At 37.5% G+C, this 27,375-nt stretch overlaps 1 protein-coding gene across 2 annotated transcripts in view; it reads right to left on the bottom strand.

Annotated features, from left to right (window-relative positions):
- The window catches only part of DISC1 (DISC1 scaffold protein), a 527,908-nt gene that overhangs the window by 376,689 nt on the left and 123,844 nt on the right, over positions 1-27,375 (bottom strand). For both annotated transcript variants that reach the window (XM_078156229.1, XM_078156230.1), the window contains exons 4-6: positions 18,759-18,906; positions 11,551-11,680; positions 3,268-3,503 (exon numbers count right to left, since the gene is read on the bottom strand). In XM_078156229.1, coding sequence (XP_078012355.1) covers positions 3,268-3,503; positions 11,551-11,680; positions 18,759-18,906 — 514 coding nt within the window. The remainder of the gene's footprint in view (positions 1-3,267; positions 3,504-11,550; positions 11,681-18,758; positions 18,907-27,375) is intronic.

Raw genomic sequence — 27,375 nt, 5'->3', positions numbered from 1 at the left:
CTGCTTTGTTGGGAATCAGAGATGAAGTTGAACTCATTTAGACTGAGCGTTGAAATATGTCCTTTTTTTCTCTATTTCTTCACAATTCTGTCCCAATTAAATATTTTACTATTTCAACATATGGTTCCTGACTATTCTGATAATAAAATGTAAGCTGAATTTAAATAACCTATAAATGTTCTCAGGAAACTGGGTTGGGGTTCAAGTCTAGTAAGATAAATAATAAAATATACCCACATTAAACCTTAATTCACCTGAGTCTAGAATATAAGGAAAAATAGATGGCATATCTGATAATTTATGCCTCGAATATCAACCGGAAAAGAGATTTGAATTTTTACATAGAAGTCCCCACAATAATGTCCACATAGCACAATTTACTGCACACTGACTGTATTATCAAGTGTTCTTCCTCAAATTAAACCTCACTAACCTCGCTCTTGGTGGTGTGGGACTTCCCAAAAACAAAAAGATTATTCTATATGTGATGTCCACTTCCATTAAACTAGCATTCCAAGGTGGGAAATTTTCATGAATGGGTTCAATCACTGGAGGTGTCCCATCTCATAGATTTATTATTGAATTGAAAGAGATAATCTAATCCAACTTCCTCACTTTACAGATGGGGTTACAGAGAGGTGTGCTGCTCAAGGCCACATAGTTAATAGCAGAGTCAGGACTAGAACCACATCCCTCATTCTGAGTTCATAGCTCTTTGTATTATATCATCCTCGGTACAATAAGGTTCAAATTTCTTAATCCTTTGTAGCCTGGTAAACAGTAGCCAGTTAGACAACAAGCCTTTATTAGGCAACTAGTTTGATTCTATTGGGGTTTGGGCAATTTAAATTAATTTTGCAAATAAGCATAAAAAAAAACCCAAACCCCAAAACAAAAACATCTTGACAGCCAACCCTTCTTCCTACTAATATAAGGTAAAATTAAAGCAAAATAGCCTTCTTTACCATTCACCCAGCTTAAAAGTTTGGCCACAGGGCTATGGGCAAATGGTTATTGATAAAGTGGCTGTCCCTGCCCATTCCAACTGCTTTTTATAACTTTGAGGATGCCACAGAAAAGGCAGGATAGCTAGTGAAAACTATAGCACTAGGCCTTTATTTGGAACATTTAAAATCACAGAAGGGAAAAAAAAAAGCTTACTGCTTAACCTGAGACATACAAGGGCATGCGGAGAGGAACACGGGAAAGAGGAAGCAAAAGTAAGCCTGGGTTGCAGTCCCCAAAGAGACAAGAATCCAACTAGCTCTCCAAAGGGACAGAATATGGCTGTCAAGAGAAGTGTCTGGATCTTCAGTGAAATGAGTTTATGCCACAGCAGGAGATGGAAATGCATCAATGACCCAACAAGAGATACCTGGTACCCAGGTCATGCCAAACTTTCTTCACTTTTCTGAGTTTGGTGCAGGTAAACTAGAGCTCTATCCCACACAATAGTGCTGCTCAGTCAAGAGGATACAGGTGAGATATTTTCTAGGAAGGGAGGGGCAACGTCTCTAACAGTCCATGTTTGATTGATATCCCAATGAAACCAATCCCAGTTGGTTTCCCTGAGATTTTGATGTCACAGAGAGGAAGGTACCTATTAGCAAGGTTGCTCTAGGCATAAAAGATCTCAGAAAGGGGTTGAGGAGAAATTGGCAGAAGGAAAGAGTTTCTAGGACAAACATAGCATTGCGAAAAAAAAAGGCACTAAGGCCCCAAAAGCTAGAGGTTTCTTGGAGAACAGCAGTGGTTTTATATTTACAAGTTTTTCTGAGTGATTTAAACTTTAAGTATGTTAGTCAGCCTAGAGTTCAAATGGTTCTATTACTAAACAGATTAATTAATTTTACTACAACAGATGGTGACTTTAATTCAAGGCTTCTCTCCAACATAGTAATGTACTATCTTTCATATACAAAAATGCTGCTGCCAACATAAAACATCAGTAGGGTATTATGAGCTTCTACAGCACATATTCTCTACAGTACTCCCTTTGGGACTTTTTCTGGAATTGCTATCCGTTTCGTGTGTGTACAACTTATAGAAACTATAACTTCTTGGAAGGCAAAGACCAGGTCCTATACATCTTTTGTATCTTTCAGAGTTCTAAGTACAGAGGAGGTGTTTGTTCAACGATTCCATTGTTCTTTCAGCATTGTTAACAGACATATCAAAACACCTACCCTCTCTCATCTAGTCCCTCTTGTGACTGGCCATGTCCATTTGCGAAACAATCGGCTGAGACCCTTCTTCTTCTTTACGTAGGCCCTTTGTACAGTCCATGCTTCCGTCACGTTCTACTTGATGTTGTTGTTATTCAGTCATTTCAGTCATGTCCAACTCTTCATGGCCCCATTGAGGGTTTTCTTGGCAAAGATACTGGAGTGGTTTGCCATTTCCTTTTCATTTTACAGAGGAGGAAACTGAGGCAAACAGGATTAAGTGACTTGCCCAGAGTCAGACGCCTAGTAAGTATCTGAGGCCATATTTGAATTTGAAAATGAGTCTTCCTGACTGGTACTAGTACTCTGTCCAATGTACCACCTAGCTGCCCTTACTTGACACTATCAAAATGAAAATCTACTTGACACTATCATATTTTTAATTGGTCTCACACTCTATTCTGCTCAATTGCTGCTATATTCTTATAATAAGGCATCATGGCACAGTAGATAGAACAGTAGACCTGGAGTCAGGAAGACCTGAATTCAAATGCTGCCTCAGATACTGGTTGAATATGTGATCCTGATCAAGGTATTTAATGTCTCTTAGCCTCAGTTTCTTCATCTGCAAAATGGAAACAATTATAGCACCTATCCTCACAAGATTGTTGTAAGGATCTACTGAGATCCACATATATAAAGTGACTTGGAAATTTTAAAGCACTATATAAATGTTAGTTATTATTATTCTTATCAAAGTTATTGTGTATTTATGTACTACTGCATATTTGCTCCTGTCTCACCTTGCCTGCTAGACTGAAAGCTCCAAGAGAGTAGGAACCATATCTTAATTATCTTTCTTTGAATCTCCCCCAATACCAAATAATGGTTTTCATGTAGTAGGTGCTGACTAAATGGTTGTCAAATGAATGGATAGCTATGAAATTGAGCAAATTAGAGCCTTAGCTCTAGCCATCTGAGCTACTTGCCCTGCCTAGAAAGAGTTTATGTACTAATGAGCTGATGAAACAATTTGGCAACTGGAGGGTGCCACTGCTCACCACAAGCAACAACTAGAAAATAATTAAAGAAGAAAAAATACCTCTTCATAGTTCCAGGGAGCTCCAGACTAAATGGGATCTGATAGGATAAGGCTAGCGTGTCATCCAAGGCCTTCCTGACCTCCTGCAGTTCTCCCAGGGGCACACAGCCCAGCAAGGAAGTCAGCTCACAGTCCTGAAACTGGATGAACCTTTCTTGCTCTTCTATATCCCGTCTTAATTGTTGATCTTTTGCTTCTAGCACAGACATCCTTGCTTGGAGGCCTTCGATTTCCTTCTGTAGGGGACAGGCAGAACAGATTTTACAGATTAACCCTGCTAACAGCAAACTGCTCGGCTGATAATGAGTCATTTAAATGAGAGTTAACTGTATGCACCAGAGCAGTGATGGATGCTTCTCCTTCTGAGGCAGGCAGATTTTCTGAGGTTTGCTGAACTGGAAAAATCATGCTGGCTTTACATTTCTGATTAGTTGGCATAAGGAGAAACAGTCCTCCCCAAGCATGAAATAACTGCTGGGGGCATCCAAAAATTTGACTGGAAAAATGCCATAAATGTATAAATTACTTCCATAATAGTGGATACAACGGTGAGATGCCAGGACAAGGAGCATTATCCAATGTAGTCACTTATGAAGTACATAATACCACTCAGCAGGTCCCCTCCAAACCCACCCATCTGTCCATCTGACTCCAAATGTGGGAATTGTGTGTGTGTGTGTCTGTATGTGTGTGAATAAAGACCATAGAAGCATGTCTTTACAGGGCTATAATCTGGGGCAGGAACTGGCAAACAGTGGGGACAAATCTTCCTGCCACCTGTTCCTGTAGGGCTTGTGAGATAAAATTTTATTTTAAAATGTAAAGATCATTCTTAGCTCTCAGGTCTCGCCAGATTTGACCATTAGTTTGCCCGATTTAGTGAGTACAAGCAGAGTATTGCTCTTGTCATATAAAATTACATCAATGGCGAGTACCATTTAGCCTATGCCACGGGCTCAAAAATTGAATTTCTGTCTGCATCCCAAAGAGATCATAAAAATGGGGAAAGGACCCACATGTACAAAAATATTTATAGCAGCTCTTTCTGTGGTGGCCAAGAATTGGAAACTGAGGGGATGCCCTTTCTAATTTTTCAACCATACTGACCTCTCTGTAGCACTTTGACACTGTTGACCATCCTTCCTCTACCTGGACATTCTTTCCTCCCTGAGTTTTCAAAGCACTTCTGGTTTCTCCACCTACCAGTTTGAGTACTCATCCATGTCCTGCTCCTATGTATCAGTGCACCCCAGAGCTGTATCCTAGGACCTCTTCTATGTCTAACCTCTCTCTTGATGATGTCAACCACTCCCATGAGTTCAACTATCACCTCTAAGCATATAAATCCCTTTTGCCCTTGTCCTATTGCCAGCCATGACTTGCCACACTCCGATCCTGGAATATTCCAACCATCTGCTGTCTTCACTCCTGTTCATGTGCTGCTAAATGAAGTGGGAGGAAATCACTAATCCATGCTGACTGAGTTCACTTACAAATCTGTTACCACATCTCAAGTAGTTCTATTCTACCTAATTTATCTATTATCCCATTCTTCATAGTGGCTGGTCCAAACATTTTCATCTTTTCTCAATCCCCCGACAGAGTAGTGATCAACAGGGATCAACCCTTTCTCTCCTCCTTATATGAGGACCTGCTTATATGAGGACTCTGCCTCCTACTTAACCAAAAAAACTGAGGCCATTCACCAAGAGTTCCCTCTTTTACCTTCTCATCTCACACTCCCCCAACATCATGCCCCATAATTTATCTCTTCCTTCACTCCAGTCACTGATAAGGATGTGGCCCTTTCCCAAGCCCAAATCAACCACAGCAATTCATACCTACCAACTTCTCCAACAAATTGCACATATAATCATGCTTATTCTCTAATTTTCAATTTCTCCCTTTCTACTGAGTCCTTCCCTGCTGCCCACTCCTACATCTCTCCTCCCTTTCATGAAAAAAAAACTCTTTAAAAAGTTGTCTATACTCAATGCTTCTACTTCCTCTTTTTACTTTCTTCTAAACCCTCTACAACAGGAAATCTAACCTCCTCATTCAACTGAAATTCCTCTTTCAAAAATTACCAATGGTCTCTTATCTTCAAGATCTAATTCAAATCTAATCAAAATCATTCCTCATTCTTCTTGACTTTTCTACAGCATTTACATCTATTCTTCATATCATCTCCTCCTGGATACTCGATCTTCTCTGGCTTTTCATTCTTGGTTCTCCTCCTACCTGTCTGACCACTCATTTTCAGTCTCCTTTGCTGGAAATTCACATCTATCATGACTTCTAAATATAGATGCTCTCCAAGGCTCCATCCTGAGCTTTCTTATCTTTTCTCTCTCTACTATCTCTCTTGAAGAGTTTATCATGCTCATGGATTCAACTATCATCTCTCCTTTTAATACCAGCTATATTGCTTTTGGACTCCTTTGGACCTCTCCATCATGCCTTCCTTCCCCAGGAAATTTATCATTAGGAAATCCCATTAGCCTGCAAGTTTGAATCTGTCTCCATATTCATATCTCATCAATACCCATAGCCCCTCTGATAAGAGCCTCTGACTGGAAAGCAAGGTCATGGACTCCAGGACCTCTTTTTAAGTACCCTGCTTCTGGGCTTCTCCATCATGCCCTCCATACTGGATTCTTTCTTTCCCCATTTTCCTTCCTCCCCCACTCCATTTTCCATTTTCCTTTTATATTTGTCTTCCCTTATTAGATTATAAACTCCTTGAGGGCAGGGACTTTGCTTTTATTTGTATTTATATCCCCGGTGCTTAGCACAGTGCCTGGAACAGAGTAGGCCCTTAATAAATGTTTATTAACTGAAATAAGAAGACATTCTCAGACCAATGTTAACTAGTACTAATCTAGCCTTTGAATTCTAATACCATATCACCAACTACCTAATGGATATTTTGAATTGGATTTACTATACGTATCTCAAACTCAATGGGTCTAAACTCCAGAACTCTTCCCTCAAACTGTCCTCTCTTCTGAACTTCCCTATGTCAAGGACACTACCATCTTCCTAGTTCAAACCTTAATGTCACCTTTGTGCAATACAGTGTGTGGCACTGATCCTCACTGTTCCCCCTTTAAAAAAATCTCTAGGATGGCTCTCTCACCCAACCTGCACTCAATCATACTAGAAAATTGGGGTTTCCAGGGAGAGTGGCACACTGCTATTATGGCACTCCCATTAGACTAAGAGCTACCTGAGAACAAGAACTATTTGTTTTTTGCCTTTATTTATAAAGTGCACTTAAAAATTCAGTACTTAAAACAGTGCCTAGCACATAGTAGGTGCTTAATACATGCTAGTTTACTGAATGCCACAACCCATTTTTTTAAAGATAGTGGTTAGCTCTTTCAGCAAAGCAAAAGCTCTAAGCCTAGGATTGCCCCAGCTTTTCCAGCTCTGCTTCCTTGGTTGGACTCTAAGGGTCTTTATTTCTCAGGCAGCAATTTGCAATGTAATCTCTGTAGTCTGCTTCCCAACCCTACAAGAGATATTCTCTGAACCCTAAACTCAGTTCTGGTCAGTTCCCAGAAACAAGTTTTTCTTCCTCCAATCAGCTCTTCTAGGCAGCAAAAGGCAATTCAGTCTCTGAGATCTTCCTGTAACCCAGCTCTGAGGTCTGTTCTAACCCACTCAGAAATCTGGACTTGACTAACCTTATTGCTTTAAACAGTGTCTCTTAACATGAAATGACTTGCCTCATATCAGACACATGCAAATAATATGCTAGGGAAAAAGACGTGTTGGATATCTTTACCCTGAGTAAATATGGGATGCCTTCCCATGCCACTGTGGGATGCTTTCTAGGTGTTCTTCCCACAGCTCTCCTTGTTTCTGCCTCTATTCACAAAATTATGTAATTAGAAATGTGGGTAGGCCTTATACTTAGCTAATGCCACATTCTCACTCACCGTACATATCCAATCTGTTGCAAAATGTTGTCATTTCTACCTCCACAATTCTCCACTCACATATTACTACCCTAATTGTGGTGCTCATCATCTCTTGGCTAGATTATTGCAATTATTGCAATTGCTAGATTATTGACCTCCTAATTAGAGGCGTGTCTCTCACCACTCCAACCCATTCTTCACATAGCTGCCAAAATAATTTTCCTAAAACACAAATCTCACCATACCACCTCCCCTATTCAATAAATTCTAGTGACTCCCTATTGCTGTAAGAACAAATATAAAGTTTGTTTGTTTGGCTTTGAAAGCTCTTTCCTGATCCCTGATAAAATGTCTTCTGACATTTTATTTTCCCTCTACACTCTCTGCAATCCAGAGTGTTGGCTTACCCAGTTTTCTTGGCTCACAACATTCCATCACCCATCTCCATCCATGCCTTTGAGTCACTGGCTCTTCCCTGTGCCTGCAATTCTCCCTCCCATCCCCTTGTCATCACCTCTTAGAATCTCTAGCTTCTTTCAAGACTCAGCACAAATGCAGTCTTCCACAGAAGGCCTTTCCTGATCTTCCCCCCTTCTCCCAGATAATAGAGCTTCCCCTTTGGGGTTAACTTTCATCTACTCTGTATGTACTTTGTATGTACCTAATTATTTATGTGTTGTCTTTCCTGCTCGAATGCAAGCTTCTTGTGGGCAGAGACTGCTTTTGCCTTTTTTTTAATTCCCATCACTTAGTCCAGTGACTGCCACCTAGTAAATATTCAGTGGTTGATGACTCTCTAATTTAGGTATTCGGCTCTGGTCTCCTTCCTGAACTCCAGGCTTATAGTTCCAATTATCAGTTGGACCTTTAAATTGGATACCCCATAAACATCTCAAACTCAAAATATCCAAAACAGAATTCATTATCTTTCTCCCCAAACCTACCCTTTTTCCTGATTTCCCCATTTCTAAAGGCACAATAATCCTTCAAATCTCCCAGGTTCACGACATCAACTTCTCTTCCATTCTTAACTTTCTCTCACCCCTCATATTAGTTGCTGGTGTTGTTTGTACCTCGACAATATCTCACCAGAACCTGTGTTCTCTCCACTGGCATCATCATGCTCAACCTGGTTCAAGCTCTTCTTACTTTCTTCCCAGATTATTGAAACAGATTTCTACTCATTCTCCCTGTTTTGAATCTCTTTCCTCTTCAATCCATCCCTCAAAAGACAAATTGATATCTCTAAAGCACAGGTCTAACCATGTTATTAATCTGTTCAAAAAGCTCCAGTAGCTCCTTCTTGCCTTTAGGATAAAATGCAAATTCCTCAGTTCACATTTAAAGCCCTTCACAATCTGGCTTTGACCTACTTTTCCAAGTTTACTCCATGTTCCTTTCCCCCATGCACTTTGCAACTGAGATAAATAAGCCCACTTAGTGCTCCCCATATACAGCATTCTGTCTTCTGCCTCCACAGCTTTGCACAGGCAGCCATTCATGCCTGGAATGCACTCCCTCCTTGCCTCAGCATCATAGAGTTGCTAGTTTTTTTCAAGCCTCAGGTCAAATGCCAATTCCTATGTAAGTCTCCCCCTGATCTCATCAGGTGCTACTGCCCTCCACTCCGGAAATTACTTTGTATATAATCTGTATTTACTTATATATGTACATGTATGTCTACCCCGACCCTGTCAATTCTACACCAGGAATTCTCCACACTGATTAAAAAAAAATTATAGGTCCAAACAAAAACAAAAACACAGGAATCAGAGATCAAAAGCAATTTCAAGTTCTAAGGTCACTTGAAAATTCATAAGAATTCTACTAGACATCCTTCCTAGCCTGGAAATGATAATTCATAAAATCAAAGCAAGAACAGATTATTAGGAAGGGACCAAGTATCTGACAGTATCTAATCCTCAGCTCAGTTCATGCCAAGTGAATCATGAAGAGGATTTATATTCACTCTAGGAAGGCCCTACCTCACCATCTCCATCCAAGGCTAAATACTTTCTATCAGTATACTCAAACACACTATTCCCAGAAACAAGGCTTTTCTAGGTGACTACAGTGGACCGTGGATGAACCTCACTGCCAGAAGGCAGCTACGTGGTATAGTGGATAGACAGCTGGGCCTGTAATCAAGAAGACCTGAGTTCAACTAATGCACTGTTGATGGAGTTGTGAACTGATCCAACCATTTTGGAGAGCAATTTGGAACTACACCCAAAGGGCTATAAAAATGTGCACATCTTTGACCCAGAAATACCACTTCTAAGGCTGTATCCCAAAGAGATCATAGAAATGGGGAAAGGACCCATATGTACAAAAATATTTATAGCAGCTCTTTCTATGGTGGCAAATAATTGGAAATTGAGGGGATGCCCATCAGTTGGGGAATGGCTGAACAAGTTGTGGTATATGAATGTAATGGAATACTATTGTGCTATAAGAAAGGATGAGCAGGCAGACTTCAGAAAAACCTGGAAAGACTTACATGAACAGATGCTGAGTGAAGTGAGCAGAACCAGGAGAACATGGTACACAGTAACAGCCACATTGTGCGATGACCAACTTTGACGGACTTGGCTTTTCTTAGCAATGCAAGGATTTAAGACAACTCCAACTCCTGATGGAAAACGTTATCCACATCCAGAGAAAGAACTTTGGAGTCTGAATGCAGATGGAAATATACTACTTTCTCTTCCTTTTTTTGTTGTTGTTTTGTTTTGTTTCTTCTTTCTCATGGTTCCTCCCACTGGTTCTAATTCTTCTTTGCAACATGACTAATGTGAAAATATGTTTAATAGGAATGTATATGTAGAGCCTATATCAGATTGCACACCACATTTGGGATGGGAGAGGGGAAGGAGTGAGGGGAAGAAAATTTAAAACTCAAAATCTCATGGAAGTAAATGTTGAAAACTAAAAATTAATTAATTTTTAAAACTTATATAAAACCCTTTAAAAAAAAAAGAAGACTCAGGTCTTCAACTCCAGCTTCAGGCACTTACTAGCTATGTGATCCTCGGGAAAGTCACTTCATCTCTGTTTGCCTCCATTTCCTCAACTATGAAATAGAGATAATAATAGCCCTACCTCTCAGGGTTGTTATAAAAATCAAATGAAATAATGTTTTAAAGTACTTAGCAGAGTGCTCAATAAATGTTTATTTCTACCCTCTGCCCATCTGAATCCACAATCCTATGGCTAGAGTAGTGTTTAGGGTTGAATACCAAACCAAATTACTCTGTAGAACTCTTACTATCTGCCAGTCAGTACAATTTTTTGTCTTATACTCGACTTTGAAGCATAGTCCCAGGTTTGGTCACATCCTAGGAAGCCAATCAGTGGTTCCTGCCAGAGCAGAAAGCATTAAGCTGTGAATATGAAATTGTGCATGTGTGTGTGTGTGTGTGTGTGTGTGTGTGTGTGTGTGTGTGTGTGTGTGTGTGAGAGAGAGAGAGAGAGAGACAGAGACAGAGAGAGACAGAGAGAGAAAGAAAGACAAGAAGCTTGTGGACTCTATTACTTTGAGATCCCATCACTAAGCTTCCTATCTGAGACAGACTTTGCTTCAGTGTTGAAGTCTACTTGTCTGTGATAAGTCATGTCTACTTCCACAATTCCCAAGTGTGTATCTGGTTTTAACCCATTGCTCTATTATGATTTCAACTTTGAGTGATCTCTGGCTCTCAAAGCTACAAGTCTTAAAGAGAAGACTGACTAATTACTTGTTGGACATATTGAAGATGAGTCAATAGTTAGACTGGGTCACCTTGAAAGTCTGTTTTCATAGCTAAGATTCTGTGAGTTTATGATTGCTGACCTTGGACTCACTGCTTTATACTGACCTCTAGCTGCCATCCATTCCCTACATTGTGCCATCCCAGTGACTGGCTTTTATCCATTATTTCCACTGCCTCTCCCAGCACTGGTTTATATCTTTCTGGTCTACCATTGCCCACAGTTTGGTGCAACAAAGATTTTCAAATGGGATTGTGTTTTGCAAAATTCTTTTTATTTTTAAAAAAAACCCTTCAAAGGTTAGCATGATCAAAGATGACAAATGAGCCTAGAAAACACAAAGTACATATTTAAAAGATAATGAGGTATGTCAAAAACAGGCACAAAAGCCACCATTCTCAGCCCCTCATTTATAATGAGATTCATACAACCCCTGTGACAGTTCTCTTCCAATCACTGCTTAGAGAATTTTATTGGATTCCAGCCAAAGCTCTAATTGCTACACTGAAGCAAAGAAAAGATGTCCAATTTATCCCATTCGCCTCAAATGGCTGCAAAATGACTTTACCAATAGTGCATTTTTCTTACAACTTCATCATCCCTTTACCTGCAACTGCTGTTTCTCTTGAAGAAGCCAATCTCTCCTGGTGATAGAAACCTGGAGTCTCTCCTGAACTGCAGATTCTGTGAGGTTGGTCTCCATTCTAAGCTGGGGTTGGGTTTCTTCACTGCTCACCCTTAGGAGATAAAAAAGAGTAAAACTTTGTATTGGAGCAACCTTGTAAATAAATTCTGGAAATCTTAACATCAGTAAAATGTCCTTATTGGCTTATAAAATGGTCACCATGTCTTAACATTGTAATCAGGGTCACGGAAATGTGGAATATAGGTTTAGAATGGGAAGGAATCATGGAGGTCATCTACTCTAAACTCCTCATTTAACAGAAGAGGAAACTTAAGACCATAGAGGTTAAACACAGACCTTAAGAGAGAGAGGCAGGATTTGAACATAGGTGCTCTACCTCCAAAACCAGCGCTCTTTCCATAGTACCACAGTGCCTCTCAAAAATAAGATAAGATCCATAACTTGCATTTATAAAGCAATTGCTAACATCTTCCCCTTTCAGATTACACTCTAGCTACCCTGGATATTTTTGTGTATGTATTTGGTTGTTTACATGTTGTCTCATCCATTAAAGTGTGTGCTCCTTGAGATCACAGAATGTTTTTGCCATTCTTTTTATCCTCAGACTTAGCACAATGTAAAAAATAAATACTTGTTAACTGATTGATTGGCTGATTGGTTGATTGATCTAAGGCAGAGGTTCCCAAACTTATTTGGCCTACTGCCTCCTTTAAAAAAAATTACTCAGGGCCCCCATGGAAATCTACTTTCTTTACAATTTTCTTTTTAATTTACATCATTTCAAAAAAACAAAAATAAATAAATAAATAGATTTGCATCATTTCAAAAAATATATAAAATATATTCTTAATGATGCATCTTAAATTTAATAAATTATTGTAAATTTGTGGGTTTTTCCTGAATTGAAATTCTGATGATGTAATATTGTGTCATGTAACCATATAGTATCATGATTGTAAACAAGTCATTACACACACATATTCCTGCAGATTCATGCTGGATTTCCTGACGATGTGCAACAAGCTTGCCTGCCAACACTTGCTTGTTAAGACTTGTCAGCTGACTTGACCACCAATCAGTTATATCTTGCATTTTGTGTATTTATTTGGAAAATAATGTAATCACTACAACTTTAACTCTGCTACACAACAGATGGAACATGTATGAATGGTTTTTCAAAATTTTCTTCTCTTCTTTCCTTATGCTTCCACCACCCCCTTATTTTTATTCAATGCCTCTCAATTGCATCCAAGGCTACTACAGTCACCCCCCCCATTGTTCCAGCACCCCCTAGGGGGTGGTATAGCCCACTTTGGGAACCTATGAATTAAGGGTTTTGTGTTTTTTTAAGTGTGACAAATTCACAGATGTTGGATCAGGGATCAGCAGAAAAGCTCTCTTAAGGAGCTTTTAATATATTAGGAGATTTATAAGTATGTTCTTTTTAATCTCTACCACAATCCTTTGGTTTTTATTTGAAGATAAGTTCTACTTTGTTAAAATATTGGAACATGGTCTATGTGCCTAACAGTCATGAAGCCAAAGATATCTTTTAAATTAATTATACCATTTAGTAAATCACCAAGGATAGCTTAGCCTGCAATTAAATATTAAGACTTGCTATATCTCTGTGACATCTGTCAGTCTGAGGTGTAAACTCTATCTCCTAAAAATGTCAAGTTCAGCTTTCCACCTTTAGTTCATGGCCTGGCTTCTCCCACTTCATAATTTTACATGTTTGCCTGAGAAGTTCTCACAAATTTTGAAATTTACCTAAAAGAAAGATGAAGTCTTCCCTTTTTTGCTGCAAACTACCACAGAAACTTTTATTTCTCTATATCTTAGGAAGTAAAATGTACAATTCTGACCCTAAAACCAACTGCCTCTCCTAACTCCTCAATAGAAGCTTACTAAAAGCTCTTCTCTCTACCTCCATGCATTTTGTTTCTTAAAATCCTAACATGTCATCTATAATACTGTATTGCAATTTACTTGGTCTTTATAGGAAAAATAATAATAATAATCATATTCACCTTGGACCCCCAGATCAATGGACTTTTATAGAATGATAAAGCCTCATTCTATGCCCAGATCATTTTATTCATTTCTGAATGCCTTTGACCAACTCCATTTGTTATGAACACAGAGTTTAAATATTTTACATATGTCTTGTCATCTAACTTTTTCATATATCTGACTGCAAAATTAATGATAGGAAATGTCAACAATAATCAACATTCTCCTTAACAAGTCTGCAGATTTCTTTTGTTTCTCCTACACAGCCCAGTGTCAATGGAGTTCAATAGGCATGCATTGATAGATTGAGCTCCTATACCCTTCAACCTTGCCAATTTTTGCATCTGAAAAATGGAATAATAATCATCATATACCAACAAAATGGTTTACCATTTCCTTCTCCAGTAGATTAAGGCAAAAAGAGGTTAAGTGTCTTGTCTAGGGTCACATAGCTAGTAAGTATTTAAGGCCAGATTTGAACTCAGGTCTTCCTGACTCCAGGCCCAGCTTCACTGATCCACCTAGCTGTACCATGTACTATATAACCATAGCATTCCAAGAATGTAGGGGGAAAAAAGGGAGTGGGGAGCAAGTTTGAAGATAAAAGAAAAGGCTTTCATCTTGTCTTAATTATCTGTGGAAATGGAGGGTTACAGTGACACAGATGATGGTTTTGCAGGAATTCTTTGCACCAAACTTGCTTCCTATATTGCTTTGATTAGGTTAGTATTAAGATTTGTCTGGATCTCCTAAACACATACCATCTGGATAGGGCTGAGGAAGGGGAGCTTGTCTGAAATTTAAAATTAATCACAGATGATCTATGAGATAGATATTCCATGGATGGAATTGGAAACTGGCCATATCATCATGTGTCATATTCATTACATAATCCAAATGACAGCCCCCTGTGAAATGCCAGTATTCTAAAAATAGAAACAAAGCCACAGACAGTTGCTACGATCTACTCCAGGCCACAGTGTGATCTAGTAATTAAGCAAAGTCTGGTTTTGACCATGTGTCTCCTCCTTGCTCTGCCAGGTCATTCTTCAGTGTTTTCTGACTGTGTTTGCCCTATTTATGTATAATAATTCTCAACAAGTCTCCCTCATCACTGCAAATTAGTACAATTCTGCTATAAACTAATCAGTATATAAAATGATCAAATCACTGAGGGTCAAGTATTAAAACACTGGTGTATTAGAGTGGCACTCAGGCAAAGAATGTGTGTGCTGATAGAAGCTCTATGTGTATTTATTGTCTTACATGCTTCAGTGCAAATTAGGCAGACCCTATCTAAGCACTTTTGTTTAAAAAAAAAACTTTCAACTCTTCTATTTGGTCCCCTTCACAAGAAAGGAAAAACAACTTTGAAGTTAAGATAGAATCCCACCCCCATTGAAAAATTTCAGCTGTAATTGACACAGCAGCAGAATCTGTATTCTATCAATTACACTCACCATGTGACTATTATGTGTGAATATTCCCATCACATTTGAAAAAAAAAAAAGGAAATAGACAGCCATCTGTGTATCAACTATTCCAGTGCCAGACTATTAATGTGTATGTGCTTTGTGATGATTACACATCATTGCCTCCTCACCAGCCAAAGAGTATTCAGACTTTCCCAATGCTTTCGAGTGCTCTTTGCTTTGCTAAGGGGGCCACCTCCTGAAGCCTTCATAGAGAGAATCCTGATTAGTCAGTAAAGAAGACAGACTATCCATCTTCAAGCATATCTTATTACACCAAGCATTCATTAAAAAAAAAAATATGCATACACTGGTTTCTAAAAAATTTATGCACGCCACTGGGGGTTCTTTGTCAGGCACATTGGATGCCAATCATTATACTGGGGATATGAGAAGATATTCTGTGCCACAGCTAGGATCAATGAATTTTGGAGTTGAAAAGGGACTTGAAATTATTGATCCAGAGCTAGAAGGGACCTCCGAGGTCACTTAACCCAAGCCCTTCATTTTAGATAAGGAAACTGAAGCCCAGAGAGATTGACAAAAAAACTTGCCCAATTTTATGTAAAGAATAGGTATCAGGGGTTGGATGGTAAGGACACCAAAGTCAAGGCTCTTTCCACTGTACCATATGCTGCCACCTAAGAAATTGTGTATTCCACATCATTCAACTTGAAGATCAGAAAAAACAAGGCTCATATAAGTAATTATAATAAGTTCCTTTAGGGAAAGGATAATGTCATATATCTTTATCACCCAATACCTCATGACATGTTACCCTTAGTAGGTATTTAATGCACATTTTCAGAGTGAATGAACAAATTAATATACAAAAATTGCTCTTAAGTCACTTGCCCAAAATTACAAAACTGGTGGCAAAACTTAAATAAAAAATAAGTCTACTGAATCCCAGATCTGGGGTCTTTTCATTATTCACATCTGAATTGTATTTAAAATTTTTTAAATTTCATTTGTTTTAGTCTGAACTTAAAAAATAAAACAAACATTTCTATAACATAGTAGAAAAAGAAAAAAAAAGATTGCATGTGAAACTACAAATCTATTATGCACAACTTACCACTCCTTTTAAATATGTAATAAAGTTATCATGTAACTTTCTTTTTTTTCCCCTTTTTTTATCCTTCCCCCACCCTTGCCCTAGAGATGGCTACCACGAGACACAAATGTGTGTGTGCGTAATCATTTTATACACACTTGTATTTATCAATTCTTTCACTGTATGCAGATACATGTCTGAATTATTGAGCACATACGTTACACACACACATATACACATACACACACACACACACACACAACACACACCACACACACACACACACACACATATACACCCTCTCGGTACCCAGCCCAAAGACAACAAAAGCCTTCTTGGGTTACCATGTACAAATCCCAAATCCAACTGGATTCTCACATTAGTGTAACAGATTGAAATGAAAAATAAAGTGGTAACTTAGAAAGTGACAATTCTCATCCTAGCTTTACCATTAACTTTCTGAGAAAGTCACTGGGTTTCTTTGGACCTCAGTTACCATTACTATAAAGTAAATGAAAATTCTTTACTTTTAATATCCAGTTCTTTACCAGCATTGTATTTATATGCAAAAGTTTTACCTCATAAAAAGTCATTCTATCTTTTATTTTCTATTCTGTTGATCTTTTATAGGACAATAAAGGAAGAGCTAAACTTTGACTTACTCTAAATTACACATAACCTTTTTATATTAGCAATTAGTGATTAATTACTATTCCTATTTTACCATTCTAATAGTTCTATTTTTATAGAAAGCATAATTGACTAGAATAATGTCCCATATTCCCTTTGATTCAATCATCCAAGCAATGGACAAGCATTTATTAGATGTCTACTATGTGCCAGGAGCTATGACTACAAAGACAAAAGCAAAAAAAGCCCTGCCCTCAAGTAGTTTACATTCTAATAGAGGAGACAACACATATACTATCTATAGACAGATAGATATTTACATTTATATATACTTACATTTATATGTAGATATATGAAAAACACACAAAACAGATACAAGATAACCTTGTAGGGGAATATGCAGCTAGAAGGAATGCATACTTAGGAGGAACTTTTCTCCTTCTAACACGTACTCATAGTTGAAATACCATTGTCCATTTGGTGGTAACTTAGCCAAATTATAAGCATGACATCCAGGATGAAAAAGAGCTTCATACATAAGATCCTGTACCAACTCGTACTTACAAAATGGCAGGCAGTATAACAAATTATAAGCAACAACTGGAGCTTTCTTAAAATCATAGAATAGAATGTCAGATTCAGAAGGGGCCTTGGAGATTTTCTAGTCCAACTCCTTTGAAGAAACTATGAATACAAGAGGTAATATGATTTACTCAAGACCACATAGCTAGTTAATGGCAGAGACAGGACTAGAAGAATCCAGGTCTTCTGATCTTGGAGTAGAAGAGGGTTTCCATTCTATTGTCCTTCTACTTCTTAACTGTGTTAAACCCAATAGCAGAAAAAAGGCTAAAGGGGATTTGATCCCCGTTGAAATCAGCAAAGCATTTTGGGAAAGGCACCCATGCCCTGGAGATATTTTGACTTTTAGATACAAGCTTGGAAATGTTTTGATTCTCTGATAACCAGCAGCCTCTCATCACCTCCCACCTGGACTACTGCAATAGCCTCTGGTTCAATGGCTCTCTCTCAAATGCAAAATCCTCTGTTTAATTTTAAAGCCCTTCCTACTTTTTCAGTCTTCTTATACTTTATTCCCCTCTACATACTGTGATACAATGCCATGGGTTTTCTTCCTGTCTCTCACATAAGACACTCCATCTTCTAACTCCAAGCATTTTCCCTGGCTTTTCCCCATTCCTGGAACCCTTTCCCTCTTCATCTCTACCTCCTGGCTTCCCCGGCTTCCTTCAAGTCCCAACTGAAGTCTCACCTTCTGCAAGAAACTTTTCCCACTTTACCTTAATGTTAATGCCTTCCCTCTAAGACTACCCCCAATTTATCCAGGATAAATCTCATCTGTATATAATTGTTTGAATGTTGTCTCCTCCATTAATCTGTGAGCTCCAGTAAGGGCAGGCACTATTTTTTTTCCTTTCTTTGTATCTACAATACTTAGCACAGTGTCTAACACATAGTAGGCACTTAATAAATGCTTGTTAACTGAGACAAAGAGATCGATAGTAATTAATTGGTAAGGTACCTAACTGTACCTGCTTACATTTCTATATATATTGTTCTATGTTATGTATAATCCATTTAAATCATGTTTATGGCAATAGTAAAATTTCTAGCTATTAACAGTTTTATTTTCACCAAAAAAAAAAGCCATAACTGAGAAGAAAAGCATGCCACTCTCCTATCAATTGATCATGCTTATTAGACACATAAACACTATTCACCCAAGAATACTTTCAGCTGACAGACAAGAGGTAGTTCATGAAGGAAGTGGTGCTTTGGTTGGATCTTAGAGCTTCCTTCAAGCTGCCAACTTAATCTTCCAACCTGCCAAAAATAAGGATTCTAAAAGGTGGAAATGAGGGAGGAGGAGACTGCATAAAAGTAAGTATTAGGGAAGGAAATAAAGCATATGCGAAGTGTTATCCTTGCAAAGGCAAAACTGTAAAGTGATGGTAAATGTCACAAGTACCTACCCACGTGTAGCCCAGTGCAGAGTAGATTGAACTTGGGCTCCAAAATGGTCCAAAAATGAGCTAATGGATGGATGTCTTGAAGGAAGATGGAACTTTAGGGTGCTCTTTTCTTTCTCCAAGTTTTCTAATTTTTGTTTTAATTCTTCAGCTAGATACCCAAGAGAGGAAGAAAGAAAAAAATGAAAACATGAAATTCAGGATGAATCTTTCTTTTCAGTACTTCTCACTTTTTTTCGTCTAAATCTATGGCATCAGTATAAGGAACTCCCAATGCAGAAATTCCTTCCATTGATGCAGATCTGCAACTCCTCTCTCTACAATTTATAATCTTAGCGAGTTACCCATGGCACTGAGAGGTTTAGTAACTTGCCCAGGGTTATACAAGTACTATGTATCAGATACAAGATTTAAATCCAGGTTTTCCTGACTACAAGACAGGTCCTCTATCCAGTATACTACTTCTCTACCTTGCATATAGTAGGAACTTAACAAATGTTAGTTGAATTGAATGGAAACTTGCTTCTAAATGATCTTTATCCTAATGTCATGATCTACATGTTTTCTAGACCAATGGTTTTTATTTTTCCCCTTCAACTGGCCCTCACAAAGTCTCTATTCTCCTATACATACATTTGTGTGTGTGTGTGTGTGTGTGTGTGTGTGTGTGTGTGTGTGTGTGTGTGTGTGTGTAGTCTATTATTTTTATTTATATACCACTGAACTTGGTCGTTCTTAAAAGGCTACTACCATCCAAACCCTATTCAATCCAAAAAACACTTATAAAATGCCTCTTATCCTCATGGCACTGTGCTGGGTGAGAAGGAAACAAAGATGAAAAATGGCAAAGCCCTACCTTCAAGATGCTTACATTCTCCTGGGGTAGGTGTAGAGCAGGTACAGGACAAGATGGCTCCCAAACAGGTAAATATAATGCAAGTCAGAGGGTGATATGATCAAAGGAGAGAACCAGAAAACCCTCCAGAAAAATTTAAGGAGGGAGAAACTACTTTCACTTGGGGTTTAAGGCTTCATGGAAGAAATAATATCTGAGCTAAGACTTGAAGATAAGGATTCTGAAAGGTAAAACTGAGGAAGGAATTCACTTCAGGCATAGGGATACCTACTTGGATGCCCAGAAGTAAGAGGTATCATGTTAAGTTAGAGCAGGTAGGGCAGCTAGGTGGCAGAGTAGATAGAGCACTGGCCCAAGATTCAAGAGGACCTGAGTTCAAATCCAGCCTCAGACACATAACACTTATTAGCTGTGTGACCCTGGGCAAGTCACTTAACCCCATTGCCTAACCAAAAAAAAAGAAAGTTAGAGCAGGAGTTCTTAATCTTTTTTTGTGTCATAGAGCCCTTTGGTAGTCTCCAGACCACATGTCAGAATATTTTTAAGTACACAAAATAAAATTCATAGGATTACAAAGGAAACCAATTCTATTGATATACAATTATCAAAACATTTAAAATTAAGTGCACAGATACTAGGTAAAGAATCTCTGAGTTAGAAGGACAGCTAATTGTCTAGTCTGGCTGGAGGATAAGTTGAATGAAGGAAATTAACAGGAAATAAGACTGGAAAGGTAAGTTGGAACCAAAATATAGAAGGCATGAGGGCCAACAAGTAAAAATGCACAGAATGGGGAAACTGAGTGTTGTGAGCAGTAAGTTGGCCGGTATTGCCAGATCATAGAGTATATGGAGTAGAGTAAAATATAAGAAGACTGGAAAAGTAGGAAAGGACCAGAAAACAATCAGCATGATTAACAACAAAACAAAAACACATGATTATAGCAATAGATGGAGAAAACATCTTCAATAAAATATAGCACTCATTTATGTTTAAAAAAAACAATAAAAAGCATAAAAATAAAAAAGACCTTTCCTTAATGTAATCAAAAACATTTATCTAAAACTAAGAATTAGCATTATTTTTAATGGAGAAATATTAGAAGTTTTCCCAATAAACTCAAGAGTGAAGTAACAGTATATTTGCTATCAACATTATTATTTGGCAGTGTATTAGAAATGCTAGCTACAGCAATATGGGCCCCTAAAAAAGAAATTAAAGGAGTAAGCATTGGCAAGAAGAAGACAAATTTATATCTATATGCTGACAATATTTCATTCAAAACATTCTAGATAATTACCCCAAAAATTAATCAAGACAATAAGTTCAGTACTACAGCAGGATACAAAATAAATCCATAAAAATCATCTTACTACAAAAAAAAAAAACAAGAAAAGGAGATGAAAAGAGAAATCTCATTTAAAACAATTAAAGGCATTAAATATTTTGGACATAACCTACCAAGAGACAGAAAACTTATGTAAGTACAATTTAAAACAATTTTCAGAGAAATAAAGGCAAATCTCAATAAGTAGAGGTCATCAAAATGCACGGATAGTCATTCAATGTACTAAAAATGGAAATATTTTCCAAATTAATTTACAGGATAGGAACAAACAATTTTCAAAAGAACTGCAAACTATTAGTAACCATAAGAAAGAATGCACCAAATCCTAATAAAAGAAATGCAAATCCAAATAGATCCGCCTCATACTCAGCAAATTAGCAAAGATGACAAAAGATGGGAAGTCAATTGTAGAAGGATTGTGGCACATTGATGCATTATTGGCGGAAGTGTAAATTAGTACAACCATTCTGGAAAGAAATTTGTAATTATGTAAAGATCTGGTACTGCTAAACCTAAATTACTGCTAATATAAGGTGGTAATTATTAAAACTATCTGATATGGGATAAGAAATAGAAAGGTAGACAATGGAATAGAGTAGATATACAATTATAGCAGCAAATAAACATCATAACCTTGTATTTGACAGATGTAAAGACTTAAGATTTTGGGATAAGAATTCATCATTTGGTTAAAAAAAAACACATTGGAAAAAGAAGAAAACAGTATGGCAGAAACTGGGCATGGACCAATACCTTATACCATTTACCAAGATAAAGCCAAAATGGACACATGGCCTAGATATAAAGAGATTTTACAAGAAAATTAGGGAAAAAAAAGGAATGTATTATTTATTAGACTTAAGAATAGCTAGAAAGAAAGATTAGATAGATGGATGGATAGATGGATAGACAGATGGGTAGATAGATGGATAGATGAATAGACAGATGGGTAGATGGTGAACAATTGATGAATAAACAAGAGATAGAGAACAAAATTAGGTGTAATATGGATAATTTCAATTAAGTTGAAGTTTTTGCACAAATAAAATTAATATAGCCAAGATAAGAAGGAAAGCAGAAAATTGGAGAAAATATTTTAATGATAGTTTATCAGATAAAGGTTTTATATCTAAAATACATAGAGAAATTTGTCAAATACATAAGAATACGAGTCATTCACCAATTGATAAATGGTCAAAGGATATGAACAGGCAATTTTCCAATAAAGAAGTCAAAATTATTTGTATTCATATAAAAATGCTCTAAATCATTATTGATTAAGGGGCAGCTAGGCAGTGCAGTGAATAGAGAACCTGCCCTGGAGTCAGAAGGACCTGAGTTCAAATCCGGCCTCAGACACTTGACACTTACTAGCTGTGTTACCCTGGGCAAGTCACTTAACCCCAATTGCCTTGCAAAAAAAAAACTCATCATTGATTAAAGCAATGAAGATTCAAACAACCCTGACATATCATTTTATACCTACCAGACTGGCTAAAATGATATAAGAAGAAAATGACAAATATTGGAGAGGATGTGGAAAAATTGGGGCACTAATTCATTGTTAGTAGAATTGTGAAATGATCCATTCATTTTGAAAAGCAATCTGGAATTATGCCCAAAGAATTATTAAACTACCTATACTCTTTGGCCCAGCAGTACCACTACTTGGTCTATTTACAAAGATGAGTGGAAAAAGGAAAAGAACTTTATGTTGCAAAATGTTTATAGCCGCTGTCAGAGTCGTGGCAAAGAACTGGAAATGCAGAGATGCCCAATTAAGGAATGGCTGAGCAAGTTGTGCTATATGATTGTGATGGAATACTACTGTCTATAAGAAATGATGAGCTCAATAATTTTAGGAAAACATGGAAAGACTTGCATAAAATACTGAAGAGCAAAATGAGCAGAACCAAGAGAATGTTTTACACAGTAACAGCAATATTATTTTAAGAACGACTTTGAGTAAATAAATTATTTTGTCTATTATAGATACTCAAATTAACTATAAAGGACATATGAAGAAAGATGCTATCTGCATCCAGAGAAAGAAGTGATAAGTAGAAGTATGTATAAAATAATTTTATATACATACATATGTGTGTATGTGTATATATGTATATATACATGCATACATACATACATACATTATATACACACACACACACACACACACACACACACACACACACACACATACCTATTTGTGTCTAATGGTAGCCATCTCTAGGGTGGGGGGAGAGGGTAGTGAAGAAAAAAATTTGCAAGATAATTTTTTTGCATATTTGAAAGGAATGGCAAGTTGTGCATAGTAGATTTGCAGTTTCATGTACAATCATCTTTTTTTATTGTATTATATTATGGAAAAGCTTGTTTTATTAGACAAATTGAAAATTGAATTTTTTAAAAGTAATCATGTAAAGAAATAAACTAAAATACTCATATCCTTTTTACCCATCGACAAAGAAAGGTCCCATATATACTATCAACCAAAAACAATATCACAAATCCATGAAACATGCATTGCAACTGAATTTATTACAAGAGAAAGGCACATTCATGTGAGAACTCCTTATACCAAGGAGCCTAGTGGTTCAGGGAAAACCTTGGTATTTAAGTAACAGGGAAAAGGAAAACTCATAGAAGGGGGGGAAAGGACTAATCCCTTCCCAAGGCAAAGAGAAAGGTGATGACAAAAGCTCTAGGAACTTCTAGACCATGGAGATGAGATGGTCTGCTTATCTACAAGGGTCTAAGCTGCACAAACAGTGTCTCAGTCTGGTGCAGACTGACTGGTACCTGTCTTGACTCCCAAGGACATACAAGCAGTCCAGACCGGGGCACAAACAACATATTATGTCAGCTCAGGGTGCAGAGGTGGTAGAGGGAACAGGCTTCATCCTTGACATGTTCAGAGCCTCTTGTATACTCTGGTCCAGTGTTTCTGCAAATATGACAACTCAAAAAGATAAGTTCAGGGGACCCTTTAATATTACTAAAATAGAAGTCTTTTTTGTAGTAGCAAAGAACCTGAAACAAAATAGATGTCCATTTCTTGGGGAGCAACTAAATAAATTGACATTCATGCATGTAATGGAATATTACTGTGCTCTAACTGTAGTAGAAGTTTAGTAGTCACTGGAGCACAGCAGCCAGCTTGAGACATCATTGAGTTCCAGGGTATATTCACACTCCTGCCATTATTTCATCCCCCTTTTCTTTCCTTCCTTTCTTCTTTCCTTCCTTCCTTCCGAAGGTCCTTAGAAGAAATTAGGAATGGAGGTTTCTATCCCCACTTCCAATTAATATTATCACAGTAGATCTGGAAATCTCAATTGAATTGATCAATCAATCAAAAGTAAATTAGGTATAATGACTCCCTTAATCAATTTGAAAGGATCATAGGGGCTTTGGGGCATTGGATGAAATTAGATGACACTATGACAAAAATATCTTGTGGCTGGTTGAAAAGAAAATTAGACATACTTTTGGACCTATGTACAATACAGTGAGCCAGTTTGGATTCACACATTCCAATAACAGGTCAGTCAAGTGGTGATCTAATCCAGAGGTTAAAAATCCTAAAAAGAAATTGTCCTTGGAGGAAAAATTGAGTTCTCTCTCTCCCTTTTCCCCCACCCCCACTGACTAGGTAATAACTTGGTAAATTTTGATAGATTGAAAGATCTAGAATTTCTATTAGCATTGTTACCAGTGTCTGTCCACCAGAGCAGCGGTAGCTGACAACAGCATCTACATTGGAAGCTAAGAGGCAAACAAAAGTTAAACTAGATGTACTAAGGAATGCTAGCTGCAATACTATTCAAAGGCATTGACACTCAGAGTGTAGCAGAGAGCTTAAGGGTTACTTCATTAACACTCCACAAGACAGAAAAGGACTTCAACAATGAGGAGTTCTGGGTTTATCTTTGGCCATGTGTGCTTTCTAAGCCCACTCCTCCATAAAGTCTTACTCAAATATCTCATCACAACCTGATGCCAGTAACAGTGGAAAGCAGACATATAAGGAGATAATATATAGTAGGAAGTAATTTTTAGATTAAAAGAATGGCTCATAGGTTTTCCCTAAAGGGCAAATTGAAGAGTTGACACAATCAGTCTTGCCATGTGTCCAAAGAGTATTTTGCAAATATATTACCATGAAAGAATTATACTTTATATATCAACATCCATTAAAAAAAAAAGGACAAAGACATAGAGAAACTCTACAAATTTTGCTATGAGTCCTCCATATTAAATCAATGCATACCATGATACTCAATAATTTCAATGCAAATGTAGAAACAGGTGAGTGATGAAAAATGTGTCAAAAAATTAACAAAAAGGAAAGAGATTAGAAATTTATAGATTATGCAAAACACTCATGCTGGTACACTTTTGCCTTCTTTCTTTGAGAAAAGAATCAGAATGTACTATACATGGCAAGTACCAAATAACAGCACCAAAAATAATGAAATTGATTTTAACAAATGGGAAACACCTAAAACTCAATTTCTAATTCAGCTGTCTGTGTAGTTAGACAACAACATTACTGAGCCAGAATAAAAATGAGAAAAAGATATGCAATGCAATTAAAACCATTCCAACCTGACCTTTTAAAACACATTATTGATGGTCAAAAATGTGATATAACGAGAAGCAATGACAGAACCAATTATAATAATTTCATAAATAAGTTCAACTAATATAAATCATTTGCCAAAATGAGACCAAAAGAACATAAAAAGAACTTTGGCCAGCAAATACTTACTTTGCTTTTTGAGTTTTTAAAGTAAATTTTTATTGATATCTTGTTTTCTCATCATTTATATTTCTGAATATAGTCCCCTTCCAACTCTCTCCTGAAGAGTTATCCTTTATAATGAAGACTGAAAAAAAATTGTGGATTAATCTGATCTAACTAAGAAAATGTACTGAGAGAAAAGGAAAGGAGGAGACAGACAAGGGTAAATTACATTACAGGAACAGACACAAAAACCTATTACAGCAGAGGGAAAGAAGGGAGGGAGATGAGCATTGTTTGAACCTTACTCTCATCAGATCTGGCTTAAGAAGGAAATAACATAATCAGTTAGGTATAGAAATCTAACTTGCCCTATAGGCAGTAGGAGGGAAAAGTTGAAAAAAAAGGGAGGGAGGACATAAGGGAGGGAAGAAGTAGTAAGGGTAAAGGGGAAGAAAAGGGAGGGGGCTAAATAGAAGGGAGGCAGGACTGAGAGAGGAGGTGGTCAAGAGCAAAACACTAGTGAGGAGGGAAAAGGAGAAAGCAAAGCATAAACGGGGCGGTGGGGGAGAAGGATGGAGAGAAAGACACAGATAGTAATAATAACTGTGAATGTGATATATAAATGTAGTAGAATACTACTGTGCTATAAGAAATGATGAACAGGCAGACTTCAGAAAAACCTGGAAAGACTTGTATGATCTGATGCTGTGTGATGGAGCAGAACCAGGAGAACGTTATACACAGAAACAGCTATGTTGTGCGATGACTAATATTGATAGACTTCACCCTTCTCAGCAATACAAGGATCTAAGACATCTCAAAGGCCTCATGATGGAAAATGCTATCCACATCCAAAGAAAGAACTATGGAGTTTGAATGCTGATCAAAGCATACTATTTGCTATTTTTTTCTTTTTTTGTGTTTTGTTTCCTCTTTCTGGTGGTTCCTCCTATTGGTTCTAATTCTTACTTACAACATCACTAATGTGAAAATATGTTTAATAGGAATGTATACGTATAGTCTATATCAGATTGCATGCCATCTCAGGGAGGAAGGTGGGGAGGGAGGGGGAGAAAAATTTAAAACTCAAACGCTTAAGGAAGTGATTGGGTTGTTGTTGTTTTGTTTTGTTTTGTTTTGTTTGGCAAGGCAATGGGGTTAAGTGACTTGCCCAGGGTCACACAGCTAGTAAGTGTCATATGTCTGAGGTCAGATTTGAACGCAAGTCCTCCTGAATTCAGGGCCGGTGCTCTATCTACTGTGCTACCTAGCTGCCCCAGAAGTGATTGTTGATAAATCAAAATAAATTAATTTTTAAAAAATTAATCAAAACATTGAGAAAGTCTAGCATTGTACACAGTGTTCCACATTTATAGTCCCCACCTCATACTTCAGAGTGACATTCCTTCTCAGTCTACTCCTCCAATCTGTACTCCTATTTGCAGTCTTAGTACCCAGAGAGTCTGCCTACTCCTCTACTCTAGGTTCTAGGCATAGAGATATGGAGACTGAGCACAACACTAGTTTTGTATATAAATCTGTTTATAAAAGCTTATAACGAAGGAGGATATAATATGATAAACAATGTCATTTCATAAAACAGTAAAAAGGAAAATCAGTTTAAAGACAGCTTGGTGAAAGGTCTAACCAAGCAAAGTCGCCCTGGGTG

Source organism: Phascolarctos cinereus, unplaced genomic scaffold, assembly GCF_003287225.1.
Source record: "Phascolarctos cinereus isolate Bilbo 61053 unplaced genomic scaffold, phaCin_HiC Scaffold_5;HRSCAF=322, whole genome shotgun sequence".
NCBI lineage: Eukaryota > Metazoa > Chordata > Mammalia > Diprotodontia > Phascolarctidae > Phascolarctos > Phascolarctos cinereus.
This window is presented reverse-complemented; position numbering and strand designations above follow the sequence as displayed.